We start from the raw sequence: 22,493 nt of genomic DNA on the forward strand, positions 1-22,493 counted from the left end.
ATCCACAAATGCCAGGCATAATGGTGTTTTATATTCATTTGCTTTCTCCATTAGCTGTGATATTACGTGAAGGTGATCCATAGTTGAGAATCCTGTCCTAAAGCCAGCTTGCTCTTTCGGTTGATTCTCATCAAGTATTCTTTCTAATCTGTTAGTAATGACCCTTGTGAACAACTTGTAGATATGGGATAACAAGCTAATTGGTCTATAATTTCCAATTTCTGATTTATCTCCTTTCTTATGCAGCAAAACTATGATTGCATTATTCCACTGCTTAGGCATCACACCTTTTCTAATGCACTTTGTGAACAGCCTTGCCAGTTTTTGTGTTATGTCTCTTCCTCCCAATTTTAACAACTCTACAGTAACTTCGTCTTCCCCCGGGGCTTTCCGATTCTTCATTTTCTTCAATGCATGTTCTACCTCATCAGGAAGAATATCGGGTATGTCGTATGTGTTGCTACTTTGCAATCCATCTTCCCCACTGCTGGTATCATTCCCTCGCTCCTTGTATAATTCTCTATAGTAGTCTTCTGCTATTTGAATTATGCCTTCTCTGCTGTTTATAAGTACACCATCGCTATTCTTCAGTTTCAGTATCATTTGTCTTTCTGTATTACTGCTCATGGCTGCTGATTTAAATCCTTTGTTTTCCCTTAATGCTTGTTCTACTTTTCTTGTGTTAAATCTTCTTATGTCCTCTCTGAGTCTCTTTCTAATGGCTTTGCATAACTCAGTATACTCAATTTTCTCCCTGGCAGTGTTTTTCTTGCTCTTCATTTGTCGTCTTTGGTTCATCATGACAAGTGTTTCTTGACTAATTTTTTCTTCTTTGGATTTCTGTTTCCCTATAGGTTTCTTGGGCTTTATCACTTTCAGAAAGTTGTAATATTCCTCGTCGATATCTTGGTCCTGAGCAGTCTGCAGAAGCTCAAACTTGTTCTTAAGTTCCAGTACATACTGCTTTTTCTCCTCCTCTGTTATTTCAAAGACCTTTGTATTATTTACTCAAGTCAGTTTTTTCCTTTCCTTTCCTATGTCTATATCAAGTGTACATCTTACCATTCTGTGATCACTTCCAACATTTACCTTATTCAGGACGGTAACATCATTCACAATATATCTTCTGTTAGTGAGGATGAAGTCGATTTCATTAGTTGTTAATCCATTTGGACTCTTCCATGTCCACTTTCTGTTCACCCTTTTCTTGAAAAAAGTGTTCATTACTGACATTCCTTGAGATTCTGCAAATTCCACAAGTCTTTCACCTCTTTTATTTCTTTCACCAATTCCAAAATTTCCTATAGTTCCTCTTTCTGCACTGTTTTGCCTTTTTCCAACCTTAGCATTGAAGTCCCCCATAATAATAGTGTAGTGGGTTTTCTGCTCATCTAGAAGACTCTCAATTTCAGTGTACATGTCTTCAACCTCTTCATCATCATGGCTCGATGTTGGTGCATAAATCATTACAATCTTTAGCTTGTACCTCTTAGAAATCTTGAGTATTAGTCTTGACACCCTTGGTGATGTACTTTTGAATTCCAAAATGTTGTTTTTAAAATCTTTATGGACCAGAAACCCAACTCCACCTTCACTCTTTTCACTGTTTCCATTGGTGTACAGCAGATTTCCACTTGATAAACTTATAAGTGATTCATTTCTTCTTCTTGTTTCAGCCAAACCGATGATATTCCAATTCACATTTTCTAATTCCTTTTCCAGCTCTAATATCCTGTCTTCACCGATGAGTGATCGTACGTTATAACAGGCCAAGTTCAATTTCCGTGCATGGCAGCCTGGTCGTACCCAGAGATTCTTAGCACCCTCTGCTTCCACTCTGATCCTCTCGCTGCCGTAAGAGGGAGAGTGAAAGCTGCTGGGGACTGAGGGCCATTTGTATTGTTGTGCTCTCATTGCTGGAGGGATTGGTCTTTTCCTCTTCACGCTGACCAGGCGTCTTGAAGAGAACCACTCTGCACGTTCGTTGCCACCTAAGTGACGTAACAGGGCTCACCATCGAGAAGGTGTGCATGAGTGGATTTTAGGGAGGCAGGCCAACCGGACTTCTCCTAAATCTTCTGTAATAGAGAGATATTGGATCCATCAGTGTTTTAGGCTGAGTGTCTGATAACACACAGGATACCTGTTCCCCTCTAAGCCCCTATATATATATATAGAACTGATGAATTCTGATAATGTAAACTATTCTTCTGGGAACCCAGCATGGTCCCTACCAGATACCAGTGACATTGAAATTAATACTGTTACAGCAGCAAAAAGAGGAGGTATCAGGAACTTTACTATGATTCCTGATAATCCTCTCCACTAATGAAAAGTCCATAGCAAAGATTGTGATCCCTTCTTTATACAGAAGGAGTTAGAAGGCTTGTTAGTTTGATGGCCCAATTTTCTGGTGGTGCTGGCAGCAATCTCTGCCTAGCTGCCTAGGTCAGTCCACTCCAGGAATTAATCTTGTATGTTTATCACTCTACCCACTTTTGCAACAGGATATGATTTTTGTCAGCTCTGGACTTATGCACAGGATTGATTTAAATTCTGCATTGCTGTGCAGCTCAGATAAATTTCTAAATATATATAGTCTCACATTTTGTATATGAATTTTTAATTATAATATTTTTCTTTTAGAAACCTCTGAAGAGGCTTGTGCTTGAAGAAGTTGACACAGACAGTGATGAATGGACAGTGGATACTTTACCAGAAATAGCAGTAAATAGATTATTAAAACCATCTCTTCAACCTGCCACCAGACATGATATCACTGATATACCTCAAGGTTCTTCATCAGCAAATGCATGTGTCTGTGAATCTATCACAAGTTCAAGAACAAATGGTATCATACCATATCAGCCTCCATCTTCCATTCCTGATGCACCAAGTACAGCCTATCAGTTTTTTGGAGACTGGAAGAAACTGAAGTGGTGGCCTGAAATGCAAGCAGAATATCTTAAGGTAAAAACTAATAATATTTTCCACTGGTAAAGATGTGTTGCTACAATCCCAAAAGTGAATATGCCTGTTGAAAACTTAATTGGCATTTTTATAATTGTAGCTTATGGTGAATACTAACAATCATGGTTCAGTAAATTACTGATTCAGCGTATTTTCTACTTGATAAGTTATATATCCAATCTGTAAAAAAAATATCATCAATATTATATTCTTCATAATAGATAACCTATCTGTTTATACATGAAAATCAAGTAACATAGCTGTGGTAATAGTACTAGTCATTGTGTCTATGTAGCTGGAACTCCTCAAGAAACAAAAATGTCATTAACACTCTGATTTGATAAATAGTGTTTTATGATTTCATCAAAGAAGTGAAATGCCTTGACCTTGTCTTGACTGCATTTGCAGGCTTGAACACTTAATGCTTTATTTTTCAAAGGTAAGTTTGTTCTGAGATAAGTAATAAAAAAAATGATACAAAACTCATACTGGCAAATCACATTCAGATGGCACCAAACCATGAAATATATGCTATGCACATTGTATAGCATTTGAAACAGTTGCTCTTATAGTGCTACATAAAATTCTTTTAGTTGATTTTTTTTCCCTTACTTAGAATTGGCACCAGTTATCTGTTTCAAATAGTGGCAATGTTATTAAACCAGTAAGAAAGGAACATTCCAAATATACTGTTATAACTCTACAAAAGAGCCAGCGAATTGGTTACTTTAGCCTATTGTGCAAAATCATTACCAGAAGCAGTTTCTTATGTGATATACTCCACTCTCATGAGTAGGCTCTCCACCAATGAATGATAGACTGCAGTGAATATAATCCTTTAATTCTCCTACAGAACAGTGACTATTTGAGGTACTGATGTGGAACGTTTTGGTTTGGCTTCCATCCAATATTCTAGTTCATCCCATAGATGCTATAGGATGAATTTATTGCTTGCTACAGTGTTCAAATCAGACTCTGTGCTGACCATTCCATCTTTAGTACATTCATGCCCATAAACCATTCTTGAATGCCAGCAGTATGACATGGTCTAAAGAAACATGCATCTGTACCAAGGAACTGCTACATTGCAGGAAGCATGGAGTTGTTAAAGTAAGCATTAGCATTCATAGTTCTCTGCCAAAAGTCTTAGGCCAGAGAAACAGCCACACACAATAGCCCCAGTTCCTCTAAACTTCAGCTCCTCAACGTGGGCACCTGTATGTGGTGAGGGGAACCTCCCAGTGACGCTGATGGTCCTCCAGATTACCACCAATGGAATCCGGTATGTTTGCCGTGGAAATTCGAAAACGGGGATACTAGTGGTTGAGGGGCCCAGCTTCAATACACCACTTTGGTCCCTGCTTCGACAAGACGGGTGATCCTAGAAGGCCTGGCTAGGATCAGTAGGCTCGCCTGCGAGGGTCAGCCATGTCAATGCCATGCCCCTACCCTCATGGTCCGAGGGACAGGATTCAGGCTGGCAGCATATGGTGTCTGGGTAGCCCTGCCATCCCACTCCCGACTGCATTTATTGCTTGCTGGGTAGTGGACATCCCTTTGGGCTCTGTGTTGGATGGGGAGCCCAGGCACTGAACCACTTCAAAAACTTCATGAATCCTGATAGGATTATTCTGTCTGGGGCCAGAACTCAGTCCCTATCTGAGAATTTGACAGTTGACCCAGATGACGTCATTTCTGCTAAAGGACAAAAAACAAGCTATGAGTATATCAGGTCCAACATCGTGCTACCTGATAATTCACTCCACTAGTGAGAAGCCCTTAAGAAAAATGTCACCCTTCTTTATCCAGAAGGGTTTGGAAGGGTGGCAAGTTCTCCTAAATCTGTCAAGCGGCTTCGTTCAGGCGACATACTTGTACAGAACAGAATCCAAACTAATTGGGACCAGGGGTAGTTCAGACTTCCGACTTGTTCAGATTTTTGAACTTATCAAAAATACTGTTCTAGAGTCTAAAAATAAAAACACTGGCTTTAAAATCTGAGGGACCACCTGATTTTTTGTTAAAATACAGTGCCTTTTCACACACCAAAGGTCCAGATATGGGTTCTCCTAACTTAATCTCTGTGTGAACCACAAATAAACAGCATCTTCGACAGATGGGTCATTAGCCGTTCTAGTTTTTCTCTTTTTTTGCACCATCTGAATCAAGTTTTGATGCAGACTTAAATTTTTTCCTTGTTGTTTTTAATGTCTGTTGTGGTTGACTTTCCAACCTCGTAAAATTTTGCTAGCTGAGATCTGCTTTCTCCCTTTGAAAGTATGTTTAAGATCTCAATCTTTGATTCAATTGTTAAAAATTTCTGCTTTCTTTTAAATGACGAAGAAAGTGTAGTTGTAAAATACAACTCTGTTCAGAATCTTTTTACTCTATCTCATTTCCATGTATCGTTGCAATTTCTGCATGCCGTGTTCTTTGTTATTGATTGACTTTTATCTTATTTTACTGTTTTAGATTTTACAACTCAAAAAAAATGTCAGTGAACAAAAATATCAGATTATTATGTTTGGTTAGTGCTGTATGTATATTAATTAAGTTATGTATGTAAGCATAAATTTATTTTTATGCTTACATACATAACTTAATCCAATTGTTCTTTTAATATCTTCTTGGATGATTCTTCCAAATTTCACGTATCATTTAATGTTGTTATTTGGTAAGGGAAAAAAAAAGGTGTAAATTTGTGCTTTATATCTTCATTTTTATAGCCTGTGGATAATATTCCTCCAATTTTTTCTTATTAGAATTGCCGTTTAATAGAATCAAAATTCAATTTGCAAATGTGATCACAATAACCAGCACCTACTGCAATTATTTTATGGCACCAGCATAAAAAAAAAATATATAGATGCTGGCTCTTTTTGATTATTGATGTTCAGTTTTTTGATGGTCTACTGTATTTTCATGAACAACCATACTGGTTGCTATTTATAGCTGAGCTGTGACATTTAAGACTAAACCAAACTGCATCACATGTTAACTGCACAGGTGTGACCTTGGAGGTCAGTCAAGTTTATGCCAGTTCAGTTTTACCTACTTAATAATGGATATGATATTCAAGGAACAGTATGCTGCTCTCAAATTTTTTTTTCCGTCTCAAGAAAACATCATCTGAAGTGCATGAAATGTTAAAAGAGACTTATGGTGAATCTGTGCTTCCATATAGCACAGCTTGCAAGTGGTTTAGAATGTTTAAAGATGGACAATCACAAAAATCGGTGGTCCTTGCTGCCACTGTAGAAACCATAAACACCACTACTGTAATCATCGTATAATGTTAAGGCAATTGCAGAGATGTTCAGAATATCAGTAAGAAGCATGCATATGTGTTTGTGCACGCTAGGTTCCAAGACGGCTCACACCTGAGCACTAGCAAATTTGCATGGAGGTTTGTCAGGAGCTGCAATGAATAGTTACTGAAGATGGTGAGGTTGTGCACAAGGCAGACAAGGCATGGCTTCATCATTTCAACCCAGGGGGTAAGCAACAAAGCACTATTTGGAAGTCTATGTCATCGCCAACACTGAAAAAAAAAGCAAGTTGTTCTTCTGCAGGAAAGGTCGTGGTCATCTCTTTTTTGACATCCAAGGAATCGTTTACCATCATGGTGTGCCATGTCATATGACTGTTACGGGAACTTGTTACAGAACTGCACTACACACTTTGCGGGATCACATTTGTTGCAACATGATATCTCACAACAATGTGAGATATCACATTGCCATGCTGTTCTCGTGTGCTTAGCCAGCATTAATGTCAAATATGTTCCTCATCTGTCTTACAGCCCTGACCTTGCCCTGTGATTTTTTTATTTCCAAAGTTAAAGGAGCTGCAAGGAAAATGTTTCCAGTCATCAGAAGTTCTACAGACATTCGCGGTGATTCTCAAATGCATGTCAAAAAATGGCTTCCACAATGTTTTTGAAGAATGGCAGAAATGTTGGTTTTTTTTTTTTTTTTTAGGAGCATTGGCAACTAAGGCCATATTGCTCCGGGATATGCTGTGGTCATTCCCTGACCTTTCCTTATCCTCCGTATTTGGTGGCGACGGGCTCGAACCCTGGTCTAATCAAGAAGCGTGTGCTACGCACTGCTTCTCCTTCCCACCTGGCTACGGGGGCTCCTTGGCAGAAATGTTGGAGTAAGTGCATTTTGTAAAATGTGGACTATTTTGAAAAGGACCATCAAAATATGGATGATTAACAAAGGTATGTGCAAGCAAAATACATGAACCCACCAATGGGTTCACTGATCCACTCCATCCCAATTCCACTCTCACCTCCATTGGGTGGCCCCTGGGACTTGAGCAACCTAGAGGAAGGTTGGGTTTCAACTCCAGTGGGAATCTAGGTCAATTGCAGACGAGATAAGGAAGGATATGTAGGGCCTTCCCTTCAACATGCTATGAAGACGGCCTACTTATCTGGTTACCAGTAGGTAGGCCGGTAATCTGAGTTTTGGTGGCAGAGTAACCTAAATAGGTCAATGGCAGCAAACACAGCTTCAGTTAGAGCAGTGGTTTTTGAATTTTTTTAATAACGGCACCCCTAAGTATTTTATTTTGTGGCACTCCTACTCAATCTAATATTAAAAAAATATGTTATATGATAGTTATTACAATAATATATAGGGTGTCTCAAAAATATTGGTACAAACGTTTAGGGGAGGTAGGTAATATCTAAATGAATGTGAGTCGCATAGGAACCCATAACCGGAAACATCACCTTAAGTCGGTACACGGCACTGTTCATCAGTTCGCAAAAGGGAAAATTTCTGGTTTATTCATTCAAGCAGTACTTGCCGCATGAAGAGCATGCATCGATATACGAACTGTGAGCTGGCAGACATGCACCTAGTGTATGGATTTACAGAGGGCCCACACGGTGTGCACCCCCATGCAACACAACATCGCTTTGCAATAAATGTGTGGGCAGGTATGGTCGGTGACTGCTTAGTCGGCCTGTACCTGTTACCATCCCGCATGAACTCCGCTAAATATCGGATCTTTTTTGAAAAAGTTCTACCAGGGTTACTTGACGATGTTCCAGCAAATGTGAGATGCAACATTTGGTTTCAACGTGACGGGGCACCTGCCCATTATGGAAGGTGTGTTTGTGACCATTTGAACAGGCATTTTGGGTGTCGATGGATTGGCCGTGGTGGACCTGTTGCCTGGCCCCCACGCTCACCTGATTTATCGAGCCTTGATTTCTTTCTGTGGGGGGCCCCTCAAATCTATCGTGTATGAATTGCCTGTGGAGACGGAAATGGATCTTGTGGCGAGACTCGTCTGCGCTGCTGCTACTGTCAAATAAACTCCAGGTGTGTTTGACCGTGTCCGCCAATCCATGCTGCGTCTGTGTCACGCATCTCATGGCGGAACCTTCGAGCATCTGTTGTAACATCATGAAATCCATCTCGTACTCCATTGTTAATATTATGTCAAATAAATGTTTGCCACTAATTACTGTCTTGTGTCATTTCTGCTTCTTGTGCCGCTGCTACTACTTTCCCGTGATGTTTCCGGTTATGGGTTACTATGCGATTCACATTCCTTTAGATGTTACCTACCTCCCCTAAACGTTTGTACCAATATTTTCGAGACACCCTGTATAAGTATAAACAAAATTACAATTCATAATGCAAATTATATGTACTTATATAATAATTTTATTCTTTATTGTACTAAATAAACATCAATTATAGATCACAAAATTAAATAGATACTGTACACCTTTTTTGTAATGAAATAAATAAATAAATAAATAAGTTTAAGTAACAGACCCAAATTACGTGGCACCCCTGGAATGTTGTTGCCGCACCCCCATTGAAAACCACTGAGTTAGAGGAAGCTACTACCAACAGGGAAAGCAACAGGAACTGCGGTAAAGTAAACATATCTCAAGAAATTCAGTGAAGAGTGAGCAAGAGAAGAACAAATGAACTGGAAAAGACAAAGGTGGAGACAGCTCATCAGAGGAAGTGACCATTCACAAGACTGAATTACTGGATGATGATGAAGAAAGGTATGCTATGAAAAATAAATAAAATTTGGTCATTCTTTATTGAACAGCTCTCGTATTAGTCTGCCGTGTATTGCAAATTTTAACAGTGTACTGTACATTACATTTACTTCCTAATAGACAGTGGGTTGTTTTTATTTTAGGTGTTGTTTAGTAAAATATGTTTCATAGTTACTTATGTTATGTTACTTTTTCAGAAAATTCCTCCTGAAAATTATTCACAAATATTTAAGCATTCTATGGAATATGAAATATTTTCTGGGATATTGCATATCCTTGTTAAATTCTTTACAAGGTAAGCCTTTTAAATTCTTTATTAGGTTTATAAAAGGATACTGAAATTTCTTTATCTCTTTAATTTCTTTTGTGAGCGTGCGCGCATGCACTCACCCACTCACTCACTTACTCACTCACTCACTCACCCACTCACTCACGTGCACAGTACAACCTCATAAATAGAGCAGTATTGGGAATCTTTGAAATCCAGAAATTTCTGATGTATTTTTCAATTATATTAAATTCAAGTTAAACAGTATTTTTTAACTTTAACACTTTTGAAAACTCCATTAGTAGCTTTGTATATGCATTAATTTATGGTGGCCAGCACTTTAAATTTTTATAAGTAAACATGCTGTGGTCTTATTCAGTATAGAAAGTCTGTTGGCTGCAAAACAAAGTCCACAATTTGCCAGATTTATTTATTTATTATTATTTTTATTTTTTGAAGAATTGCATGTAAATGTAGCTGTTCCTTCACTGTACATAAAAACACTTATTTGAAATTTTCCATGAAATGTGCTGCAGTCAGTTTGTCATCTGTCAACCTATGTGATGCTCATGACATATCTCTGTACTTGTTTCTCATTAATTCTTAATTTCTGTTGACAGAAATAGTGGTGTTTGCTAAATTATTAACAAGGGACAACCCGATTTTGATTCATATTTTTGATCTTTGATTGTGTTGACAATGCACGTTACAGTCTACAGCAGCATTGCCACTATGACAGTTGTAGTGTATAGCTCAGTTCAATCAAGTTTTCCTACAAATAAAAATATTTAGATCGCCAAACTGTTTCGAATTAACAAAGGCTTGAAATCAGAGACCTGGTTTGTGAGGTTTTAGTGTGCATGTATATATATATAACAGTTAACTCTTGATTATCTGGGTTAATGGTGGGTGAGAGGAAGCATGGGCAATTCAAAATTATATTTTAACTTAGTGCATCAGTTTTTTTTTTTTTTTTTTAAGTTTTGATAAAACGTATGTGTAACCTCATTATAATTTATGCCCATCAATAACAACAGTAAAGTAAATAAGAATTTACTTTACTTTACGTAAATAAGAATTAGTTTGTTGCATTTTGTTTATTAATTATGCTCTACCTTGCTAACTAAGTTGTAAGATCAGATGCAGATTGTCATTTTGATTGTTGTAATTTAACCAGAGTACAGTACAGTGTGTTGCTTCCCCTAGCCTAGCAGCTGATAGAAGAGACTATAGTTATTCTAATCCATCCATGAGAGGTTCCATTATAAATAATGAATTTTCTGTTTGTACTGTGATACAGCCAAACAAGATCAGAGTAGTTTACAAGTAAAGATTACCTGCATAAAAATACCACTTGGGTGGTGTTTTTTTAGGGATGGAGGGAAATTAAAGTTTATTTTAAAAGTTATTTTAAAATTATTTATGATATAAACGAGAAGTTTTCTAATGATCTGTTCTGAGTGTCATGCTGTTTTCCATCAAAATAAATAGCAAAACAAATCAACTGCCACTCACAGTGTCACACATGATATATGTAAAAACCTTTGGTACCTCTTACTGAGCCCAGCGTATGGTAACAATAGAAAGGCAGCTACAGTGTGCAATTAACAATATCAGTAAATGGGTTTAGAATTTCAAACACAAAACAGTATGTTGCAATTTTTGTTAGAAAGCGAAATTTCATCCTGACCATGAACTAACACTAAGTTCACAGAGTAGCAGGTAACCAAAACATAAAATTTGTAGGACTCATTTTACGTAACAACTTGATCTTCACAGAACATATCAAGCAATACAAATAAAGCACATGAAACATCTCAATGTTCTTAAATAAATAACAATTCTTAAATAACAATAAAAATGTTGCGAGCAGACCATTAAACCTTGCTCACCCTTGATTAAGCGCTAATGAGGTCCCAGAATAGATTACAAGCATCTTTCTACAGCCTGGTGTGGAAGCAATAAAATAACATGAATAATACCTCTAAGATACTTAATCTTTCATCATATGAAAAGTATAATGTTATTTTATAGTAATGGTGTCTAATGTCTCCATTTTGACTTGTATTTTAATGGGTAACTGCATTTCATTGAAGGTTAACGTCTCCATCATTACAACTCCTGACAATATAGAGACAGCTTAACTCATAATAAGAAAGATAGGGATACTAGTTTATAGTTATGAATGACATCTCTGATTAGTGTTACTGTAGGCTTAATACATAATTTTTCTTTTATTTCATGTCTGCATGTATTGCAGATGGATAAGAGCTCTACACTCTATTTACAGGATACAATCAAGAAGTTCCTTGATTATATCACAAAAATGTTATGCAGTTTTCACTTTTATATTTAATGGCAGTGCACATGCTACTATATATAGAGTCCAACAATTAAGAGACTTTTTGTAGCTTTATTTCTTGCAAAAAAAAAAAAATTTAAATAATTACTTTATGTGCAAATTATTTACGTCTCCGTCAATAATTTGTACATAAAGTTCACACGTTCGGATCACCTGTGGTGTTCCATGAAAAGTCTTTGTTCTGGATACAGACCACAGTAAATAGTTGGTTTTCAAAAGAAAAAAAAAAAAAAAAAAAAAGAAAGAAAAAAAGTTCAATATCTGTAAAGCAAATAATTAAGAAAATGTTAAAAATGACATAATCTGACAGTATGTCTGTAGTTTTCTGTATTAGCCATTAAAACATAGTGATACATAGTAGTACATCCAAACCACTAAGAGTAGGTATGGATATATCACATTATGTTCATTTAAATTAAATAAATATTAGGTGATACTACATATCTAATTGTAATGTCTGTAGGTAAATGATTTATGTAAAATCATTTACTTTAAGGGGGCATAAATTCAAATCTGGGTTAAATAATGGAGTCACTGGTTAAAGATGCATTGCAGGATCATCTAGACAAGACTGCTGCAGCAATAATTCAGACACAGCATGGGTTTGTTAAGGGAAAGTCTTGTCTGACAAATTTGATAGGATATTATGATGTGGTTACAAAGGAACTGGATGCAAAAAATAATTTTGATATCATATATTTGGATTTCAGAAAAGCTTCTGACACTGTTGCACATGGAAGACTATTGTACAAATTGGAGAAGAATGGTATTAGGGGTAAGTTGCTACAATGGATAAAAGGATGGTTGAGTGGGAGAAGACAGAGTGTTGTGGTAATCAATGGGTGCTGCTCTTCATGGACTAATGTTATTAGTGGAGTCCCACAGGGTTCGGTGTTGGGTCCACTGTTGTTTTGCATATTCATCAATGATATTGATGAAGGTATATCAGGCTTAATGTCAAAGTTTGCAGATGATACAAAGGTTGGCAGGGTTGTTAATGACAGTAATGGCAGTGTGCTACTGCAACAGGATCTAGAAAATTTGGGCAGATGGGCTAAGAAGTTTCAACTGAAGCTTAACCTTGACAAATGCAAAGTACTGCATATGGGTAGAAGTAACCCCAGAGAAATGTACCAACTGTGTGGCACTACACTTAAGGTGGTAGAAAATGAAAAGGACCTGGGAGTAATTGTGCAGTCAGATATGAAGTTTTCTGAGCAATGCAGACAGGCTGCAAGGGCAGGTCATGGGGTTTTGTCAATGATATATAGGAATTTTGCTAGCAGGGAAAAGGAGGTGATTGTCCCTCTGGATAAGGCAATGGTCAGGCCACGCCTTGAGTACTGCATACAGGTCTGGAGGCCTCATTTTAGGAAGGATGTAGATTTGCTTGAGCATGTAAAGAGAAGGGCAACAAGATTGGTGAGGGGAATGAAGGGATCCTCTTACCAAGAGAGGCTTAAGTTCTGCAAATTGCAGTGGCTGGAGACTAGGCACCTGTGCGGTGATCTGATTGAGGTATATAAGGCCTTGAATGGGTTGAGCATGCTGAATTCTGATGAGATCCTTCCACTTGTTCAGATTATGAACCTAAGAGGGCATAAATTAAAATTAAGAAAAGACAGATGTAGAATAGAGTGCGGAAATTTGCCTTTAGCCAGCGGGTGGTTAATTGCTGGAACAAATTTCCATCTGTCTTGGAAGTTGATAGGTTAAATAAATTTAAGGAGGAACTGGACAGGCATTTGGAGGCAATGGTGTGATTTTTTTTTTTTTTTTTTTGGCTGATGCTGCATAAGCTCATACACTTGCTTTCTTGCATCACGTGCCACTACTGCTGTTGAGTAGGAGATTGCAGTAGAAGGGAAGTAACGGCGATCATGACTGGCCTGTTTTGAAATACTCTGAAATGTATATATTCAATTTAAAATACACTGTACTCGTTATCTCTTTCTCCCATGACTAAAAGTAATGTATTTTTCTTTCATAGCACTGATGTTGATTTGTTCCTTTATTTGAAACATCTTAGTGAAGTAGAAAGATTTAGAACCCTGATAATGTTTTTGACTCCTGATGATGAAAAGGGTGAGAAATTTATTTGTATATTGTATTAAGCTTCTTTTATTAATTAATAATTTTTAGTTTCAGTTATTTTAATTCATTTGTACATGTGATATAGTGTAAATCTTAATGAAAATACAGCAGATACAGGGATGGCTCAAAAAATAAAAAATAAAAAAAAATAAATAAATAAAAAATTTGCTTACCAGCCAGAGATACAGTATTTGTTAAAATAATCTCCAATTGTTTTAAAACATCTATCCATCAAATTTTTAGTATGCCATGAGAAACAAGATCGAATCATTTGACCAAAGATATAAACTTCTTTTTTTTTTTTTTTTTTTTTTTATAAGTTAATATATTACTTTTCAGTTTGATATAGGAACTGTTTGTCAAAGTCTAGGCTGTACAGAGGATGGTCAAGACAGTATCATGGCCAGTACATAAACGATTTATAATGACAAGGAAATACAGAATAAAAGTTGAGTGTAAATATATTGAGGAAATAAAAGTAGTAGCAGAAAAATAAATAATAAAACTTAAATTAAAATTAAGTTGATTAATTATAAGAATAGTGATGCAAATATAAAAAGATATATGTAATAAAATAATGAAAATACAATGAACTAAAATTCAGTATAAAATAACACTAGTGAGCTATCATAAAAATAATGATTACAATATTCATACATTTTTAACATGGAAAATTTTTGTGTTGATATAAACGTAGTGCTGGGCTCATTATCCAGAAATCATCTCTGGCCAAGCTATATAGATTTTGGGTCCTTTGTACTTAGATATTTTGTGTGGTTTGAATCATATCAAGGAAAAAATCCCAGTTATGGGATTTTTTCCTTGATATGATTCATTTCTTTTCCTTGAGGAAAAGAAATTAGCTTTTATTATTGAGAGATCTTGTCAGATTTTTTACTTTAGAACAGACGTAAGTGATGAAGTGTTTGTGTTAGCTGGAACAATAATAATGTTGTAAACCTTTGTTTGAATGCATTGGAGGTTAAGCCTATTCATCAGTATCTAAAAAGTGTGTACATATACAACAGCCATATCTTGTAAAAGTTTACAATAAACACATGGGAGGAGTAGACTGAATACGACAGAATATATCAAAATACAGAACTCATTTAAGGGAAAAAATGGTATTCTAGCCTTATTACATATTGGATTGATGATAGCTGTGAATAATGCCTGGCAGCTACATAGAATATGCAGAGGCAAAGATGCAGTGGACCTATTAGGTTTTCATAGAACTGTAGTTAGATTTTATTTAGAGCGATATTTAGACTAGGGTTTGCACCTGTGACCACCAAATACGGAGGATGCGGAAAGATCAGGGAATGACCACTGCATATCCCCGGAGCAACATGGCCTTAGTTGCTAATGCTCCTAAAAACCAAATAACAAACAAACAGAGCGATGTTACAATACACCACAAGGCAAGTGAGGAAGACCACAGCAAAATGTGAATCAAAGTTGTTTTGACATGTATGCACATTGGGTTGTTCCCCAAGAAAATCACACATTATGTAAGCATTGTTGCATGAAAACAAGATGTGAGAAATGTAATAGAGGTTTTTTTTTTACATTTAAAATGCTTGCCATATTCAGTAACACTTAAATAAAATAATTTGTTTATGTAAGGTATTTTCCTAGTGTCCTATATATATGTATGTATATATAGAATATTATTAGAAAAAGTAAATCAATCCAGGATTTATGATTGTGCATCTTGATTTTATTTTATATTTTATTTTATATTAACTTTGCTTTTATTTTATTTTACATTAACTTTGCGCTTATTATGTCACTTATATATAATAATAATAATATACTACATCGGCAGAGTAGGATAAAAGTGACCGAGGATACTATTGTTGCCCTGGATAGTAATCCTAACCATGTTAATACATTGACACATACACAAATATCACACACATCACACACTTTACAGAGCAGTTTAGCATATAATGCTTCTGGCACTAATATCCGATCTCTTAAATTTCAACCTTGTAATAACAAATTATGTCTTACTTGCCCCTATATGCATCCAAATCATGCTACAATGAATACGAATTCACATATATTCTGTAAAATGAATAATGTTATATATATGATCACTTGTCGTACATGCAATGTTAAATATATTGGTCAAACTAGCAATAAACTAAATATCAGAATGAACCTTCATCGTTCCGATATTAAAACTTATAATAACAAATCCAGTAAGAAAACAGGTAATCTGGAACATGATATTGAATTCAGACATTTCCAAAAACATACTTTTGGTAATATTTTCATTTCAATACTTAACGTAATTAACAATGCAAATGAAAGATTATTGCAAGAAGAAATTAGCATGTTACAATATTAAACACTATATCCATACGGTCTAAATAATAAATTTAATCAAAAATATATGACGAATAATTTAAAAGATATTTGTGTTTATAATATGTTTCAAATTGCCAAACTTCGTAAATATAATCGCAATAGGAAATATAGTAAATCCAACACGTATAAATCCAACACGTATAAAAGCAACCGAGAACATCTAGGAGACTTTATAGATTTATTCAAAATGTGGGACACGGATCCTATAAATATTAATAAAATACATAACACACTTTTCAGTATTAAACTTAGTGTACTCAAAGCACTAAATAGAAAAACCAATGATTACGTCTTTGCATCCTCCCACCTTATGCACATTATATTGGATATTTTTAAATTCAGAATTAATATTTTGAATGTTAGCAAGCAGTCGGAAAACTCTGTCCTCATCTTATACTTTCAAAATAAAATGATGGATGATTTAGATATACATAAAACTATTAATTTACGTAATGACTTGCTGCCTATTAATAACTTACATATTAATATCAGATTTAGATATTCTAAACCATTTGGTCTTAAAGCGTGTAACTATAAAACAATAGCTACAAACCTTCACAATATTAACATCGGACAGGATACATGTGTTTGTCACAAACCTTCATTTCATAGATACGTGGATCCTAACCATAATCACATTATAACCGGCAATTTAGATATAATCCCATATCCCGAACTTAGAGATATTTTATCACTGGGTTTTAAATTTCGACCTAATCCACCTATTAATAAATCTAACTTTAAAAAATTGTTATATCTAGATTTACTAAAATACTGCATAAGATCAGCATACAAACATAATATACCGGTTGAAGCTTATCACATGTGGTTATTTACAATGCTTAATATCATATCTAACAAATATAATCAATTGAAATTTGTACAGGATAATCTATATAATACCAAATTAATAAATAGGCAGCTCAAAGATATACATGAACATTTTATAATAACTCCCGTTGACAAAGCTGCTTGCAATTATGCAATCATATGTAAATCATATTATATAGATATTATAAAAAATGAACTACAGTCTAGCCGTACATATAAACAGATAACATCTTCCTCTAATATAATAATCAAAAAATTAATTGCATTGCATAAAAAATTAAAGTTAAAGTATAATAACCTAAAATATCCATTTATATATTGCATACCCAAATTTCATAAATCACCCATTGCTTTTAGATTCATAACATCATGTAGAGATAGTTATGCTAAATTTCCCGGAAAATACGGTAAGTTACTTAAAATTATATTAAATAACTTAAATAAAACTATTATAATAAATAATAACTTACCGATTATAAATGCTATAAAAAATAACAATATTCATCATATACAAACATTTGACTTTAACAGTCTATTTACGAGCATTAATCTTGATAATTTAAAAGTCGTCCTCCAGAAACTATATTTAGAAAATAAAAATGCTATAAAGGTTGATTTAACCTATTGGGATTCTCTAATAAAATTATGCATCTTTAATAATTATGTATATGACGGAACTTCGTTATACTTACAAGTGACTGGCACCCCTATGGGAAGTCCAGCATCAAGCATAATCGCAAACCTTTATCTGTATTATACAGAAAGAGAATTTCAAGATAACCTACTTATATACAGATACGTAGATGATATATGTGTTTTTAATTGTCCACATTTTGTCCAGGATTACAGTAAATTATATCCAGTAGAACTTGTATTGGAAAAAACTAATAGTTCCGATACTATAGCAAATTACTTGGATCTTCATATAGAAATATTCCATAATAATAAAATAGACGTAAACGTATATAATAAAAGAGATCCATTTAATTTTAACGTAGTCAGCCTTACAAACTGGAAATGTAATGTATCAAAATCAGTGCATGCTAATATAATTTTATCGCAATGTTTAAGGATTGCTTATATCTGCAATAGTAATAAAAATTGTTCAACAGGCTTAACAGCATTGTACGGCAAGTTGATTAATAATAATTTCCCTATCGCTTACCTGAAATATCACTTCAGGAAAGCAATAAGCATAATTAATTTCAAAAATTTGTTTTCTGAACCTATTGTTTCAATATAATTTTCAATAAAATCGTTATATTTAGTGCCATGTATATATGTAAATAGGATACACTTTGCATTCTTGGTGTCTTACGGCGTAGAAAACTTGTACCCACCGGCTTGCAAATTACAGTGTATCTTTTTTTTTTTTTTTTTTTTTTTTTTTTTTTAATACATATAGTTAAATTCATTTAAATTTACTTAAATTCACGCTGAGATAACATGCAAATTCAGCTCAGGGTCCTACTATAGGAACGGGTTTGCGATCCCGGGCATACCCGAGCCACAACTTATATCTTGTAATGTCTTTAAGCTGTCCTACACTCTTTATTTTTATTTCTCCGAAATTATTAGGGCAATCCGAGGACGTAGGAAAAACTATTTCTTATCTATACCACTATTTTTCACCTTTGTGGAGTTCAGGTTCTATTTTTCCTACTTTAGTTTTTCTTCTTACTATCTGCATGTTTCTCTTTGCGTTAATTTAATTATTTATTTATTTTTACCGTATCCATCACATAGGGGGCACCACATTATTTTGACGACTTTTACATTATGTCCTAGATACGGTCAAATGTAGTATGTATTATATATTTAATCTTATTTTAATCATTAAATTACGTTCTCTGTCGGGTCAACGATGATTAATATATGCTTACATTTATATTTTACTTATATTTCTTACCTTTGATTCTAATATTTCAAAATTTTTTCTTAATTATCATCATTCGATTTATTTATATTCGATTTATATTCGGCCTATACTGGTTTATATTTGGTTTAGATTTAAATTACTTAGCATATATTGATCATCACAGAAACAGAGAACTTCTTGTCGTTTTTTGCCTTCATTCTGGGTGGTTGGCCCCAGTTGAAGTCATCTAGATTGTCAGTAAAAAGCGATAATAATTTTTTTTTTTTTTTTTTTTTTTGCGTTTTCTTAAGTCCCTGATGGTATTATTATTGAATTGATTTACTTTTTCTAATAATATTCTATAGACATTATGGGTGTATTGCATGATTGCTTGCAACTGCATTAACCCATAAATATTAGTTATTGTCTTTTAACTTTCCTTTTATCACTAATATAACTATTAATAAATGTATGTATATATATAGGACACATTGTATTTTCATTGTAAATTATATTTTGTGAATAAAACTGCATTTCTCATGTTATTAGGTTTTAATTGTCCTTATTTCTCACACAAGTGTAAAATTCATAAAAAATCTGACTTTAGGTGTTGGTTAATATTGTAGTCTTGTTAGGCTTAATAGAGCTTAGCTTACATTTATTGAATCAAATGCTACTTGGATATCAGATAAACTATTGCTGCATCATTATTATTTTCAGAGTCACTTATATTCTTGTTGTTTTAAAACAATTTCATTATGATGGGAATATATATGTAAATTGGTAATCATATTTTTTTATGATTTTCAGGTGGTTGTAAGCTTTGGTCTGAAATAATGTAGTTTGGTTTGTTGGTATTAGCTAGTATTGTAGATGGTCCGTAGAGAAAAGAATTTTTTTCAGGATTATGCTGTTTGAAATCTCCACCAGTGTATAAACTCAGAAATTTTAGAATACATTGAAGTCATCATATGCTGACACTGGAAGATTATTGCTGTAATAATTCACATTTGTGCAATGCCTGTGTTCATGAATATTTCTTGTTGCTTTAGGTGCTCTGCCAACTATATAGCTGATGGTGGACTGGTTAAATGTGGTGTATGTAATTCACCTAGTCCATTGAGTTGATATTATCATAAGTTCAAGTTTGGAAACCTCATTTAAGAAGGATGTGGATTCGTTGGAATGAGTGCAGGGAAGAGCAATAAGATTATTCAGGAGGAACAAAAGGGTACTTTTATCAAGAAAGGCTTCAGTTCTGAAAATTGCAGTGTCTGGAAACTAGGCACCTGCAAGGAGATGTGACTTAAGTGTTTAAAGGTTTGATGGATTGAGTAAGCTAATGTTGATAGCACCCTTACTCTTGCTCATACGACACATAACAGGGCATATTTTTGAATTGAGGAAAGATGGCTGCAGTATAGATGAAATTTGCTTTCAGTTGATTAATAATTGTTAATTGATTGCTTGTATTGGCTATACTCATCTCAGCCATCTTTTTATTACTAGGAGATGATTCCCTCATCCCACCATTGCTTGCATTGTGGCTTCTGACTTATGATAAAACATATTCTTATTGAATGCACTCATGTACTTTGTCAGATCCACATCTTCAGATCCCGCTAATCTATAGCAGTCTCTACAACTCAGTCACTCTGAGTTTTTCATCTATCTGAAATTGATTAAATTATATATGCACATCTAATCATCTTAAATATGTATGTCTAAGCTTTTTTTTAAAAAAAAAAAAAACATGGGACAAGAGTGTCCGTTAAGTTCACTTGAAATGTCTGGGGGGGGTGGGGGGCTCATTAATGAAAAAGATATATTTTATCAGCAATTTGGTTTATATTTTTACATTAGGTTCTACACACAAACAGTGCACACTTGTGTGTCAATTAAGGATTTTGCATGGCAGAGGCATTGTGGTGAGTTTTAATTGGTATGTTTAAATTTTCTGTAAGTTATTAATATTTAAAAAAAATGGAGAAATTTATAGTTGTCTACATTTGTATTGTTTCTGCTGTTAATGTTGGTATTTTGCTGTAATAGTAATTTTTAGATTACATTCCATTGAATTTTGTTTTTCTAATCTTTCTAATTGTTTCAGAGATCCAGTTTCTTATAAATACAGTAAAAGATTCAAAACTCCACTTAGAAGAACTTCCACAATTAGCAAAAAAATATGGTATAATTGTCTAATTGTTATGACCTATATATTCTGTAAATAAAAGTTAATTTGTTCTGATTAAAACCATATCATCCACAAAATATTAGTACTTCAGTAAGAATATAAGACAGTTCTTGAAAACAAATAAGCAGAGCATTAGTAGAAGTAAGGAATTGTAAAAGTAAGATATCTTAAAAAAAAATTTTTTTTTTGTCAATTGTACCTTAATTTATTCTTTCTGGTTTTTTTCACGTATTTTTTAGATTTTACTCATTTTATATTGTCATTATACACTGAATAAAATTGTACCTATGGATTTGTATTTATTATGTAATTAAAGAAAAAAGATTTTATTAGCTAACACATTTATTTTTATTAATTATCTGTAATCTAATTAATTTGTTTCAAACTAAAGGATATTTTTGCCTAGACTGCAAAGCAGTTTACTGACATATGAGTTAGTGTGATTTCCATCATTTTTATACATTATTAAACTCTGACAAGGAGCTAAATGACTTTGTAATAAGAGAGAAAAGTGGAGGAGAAATTGTTAAAGTTAAATATAAGAAAAGTATCTGGGATGGATGGGATCTATCCAGTTATATTAAAGGAGCCAGCAAAGGAAGTAAGCAAACCCTTGGCCATAATTATGAGAGCATTGTTGGACTCAGGAGGTTCCCACGGACTGGAGGTGAGCAAATGTATCTCCAATTCACAAAGGGTGACATGAGTAACTATAGACCTATTAGTTTACTTCTGTTCTGGGCAAAATAATGGAGTCACTGGTTAAAGAAGTGAGGCAGGATCACCTAGACAAGACTGCAGTAATAGTTCAGGCGCAACATTGGTTTGTTAAGGGGAAGTCTTGTCTGACCAATTTGATTGGATACTATGATGAGGTCACAAAGGAACTGGATACAAAAAATAATTTTGATATATACGGGTAGTTCTCGACTTTACGAGTTAATTCGTTCCTAACGCGCACTCGTAAAGCGGGAATTTATTTCCCATAAACATAATGTTAAAAATAGGGGTTATGTTATCAACAATGAAATTAGTTAGCTAATTAGTTTGTTTAAACAATGATTGATTTATTCAAAGAAATTAAAACGCAGCCTGTAAAATCAAGCAAATTATAATAATAGAGAAATTATTTATGACTTACAAATGATAAAGAATGTTTATTCTTCATCATCATCATCATCATTGACTAAATGCACACTCGTTGGTTTGTTGCACAAGGCGTCGTCTTCAAAAATGCTTCAATAGGCATTTATTTACAAGATAACCTCTTTTATTTATATAAATTGTAACTAACACGATTTGCATGGAGTAACAAGTTTACGAAGCTTAAAAAAAAGGAATGAAGAGAAGATTCTGAAAATTTATTTATGTTTTTTATACGATTGAAGATTTCAGTAAAGGACAAACACATTTCACCATAATAACGTAAAAACCCACACAATTCCGGCTATCAGTATTTTCACAAATGCAGTAACATCGAGTTTACTACCTGTTTATAAT

At 34.3% G+C, this 22,493-nt stretch overlaps 1 protein-coding gene across 1 annotated transcript in view; it reads left to right on the top strand.

Annotated features, from left to right (window-relative positions):
* LOC150076582 (RNA polymerase II-associated protein 3-like) overlaps nucleotides 1–21,065 on the top strand; it is a 91,827-nt gene extending 70,762 nt beyond the window's left edge. The window contains exons 7-10 of the mRNA XM_090387121.1: nucleotides 2,647–2,970; nucleotides 9,208–9,305; nucleotides 13,631–13,725; nucleotides 20,910–21,065. Of these exons, the coding sequence (XP_090243247.1) occupies nucleotides 2,647–2,970; nucleotides 9,208–9,305; nucleotides 13,631–13,725; nucleotides 20,910–21,001 (609 nt within the window). The 3' untranslated portion in view covers nucleotides 21,002–21,065. The remainder of the gene's footprint in view (nucleotides 1–2,646; nucleotides 2,971–9,207; nucleotides 9,306–13,630; nucleotides 13,726–20,909) is intronic.
* The last annotated feature ends 1,428 nt before the right edge of the window (nucleotides 21,066–22,493 follow it).

Source organism: Mastigoproctus giganteus, chromosome 13 (assembly GCF_048544385.1).
Source record: "Mastigoproctus giganteus isolate SK-2022 chromosome 13, ASM4854438v1, whole genome shotgun sequence".
NCBI classification, from domain to species: Eukaryota; Metazoa; Arthropoda; class Arachnida; order Uropygi; family Thelyphonidae; genus Mastigoproctus; species Mastigoproctus giganteus.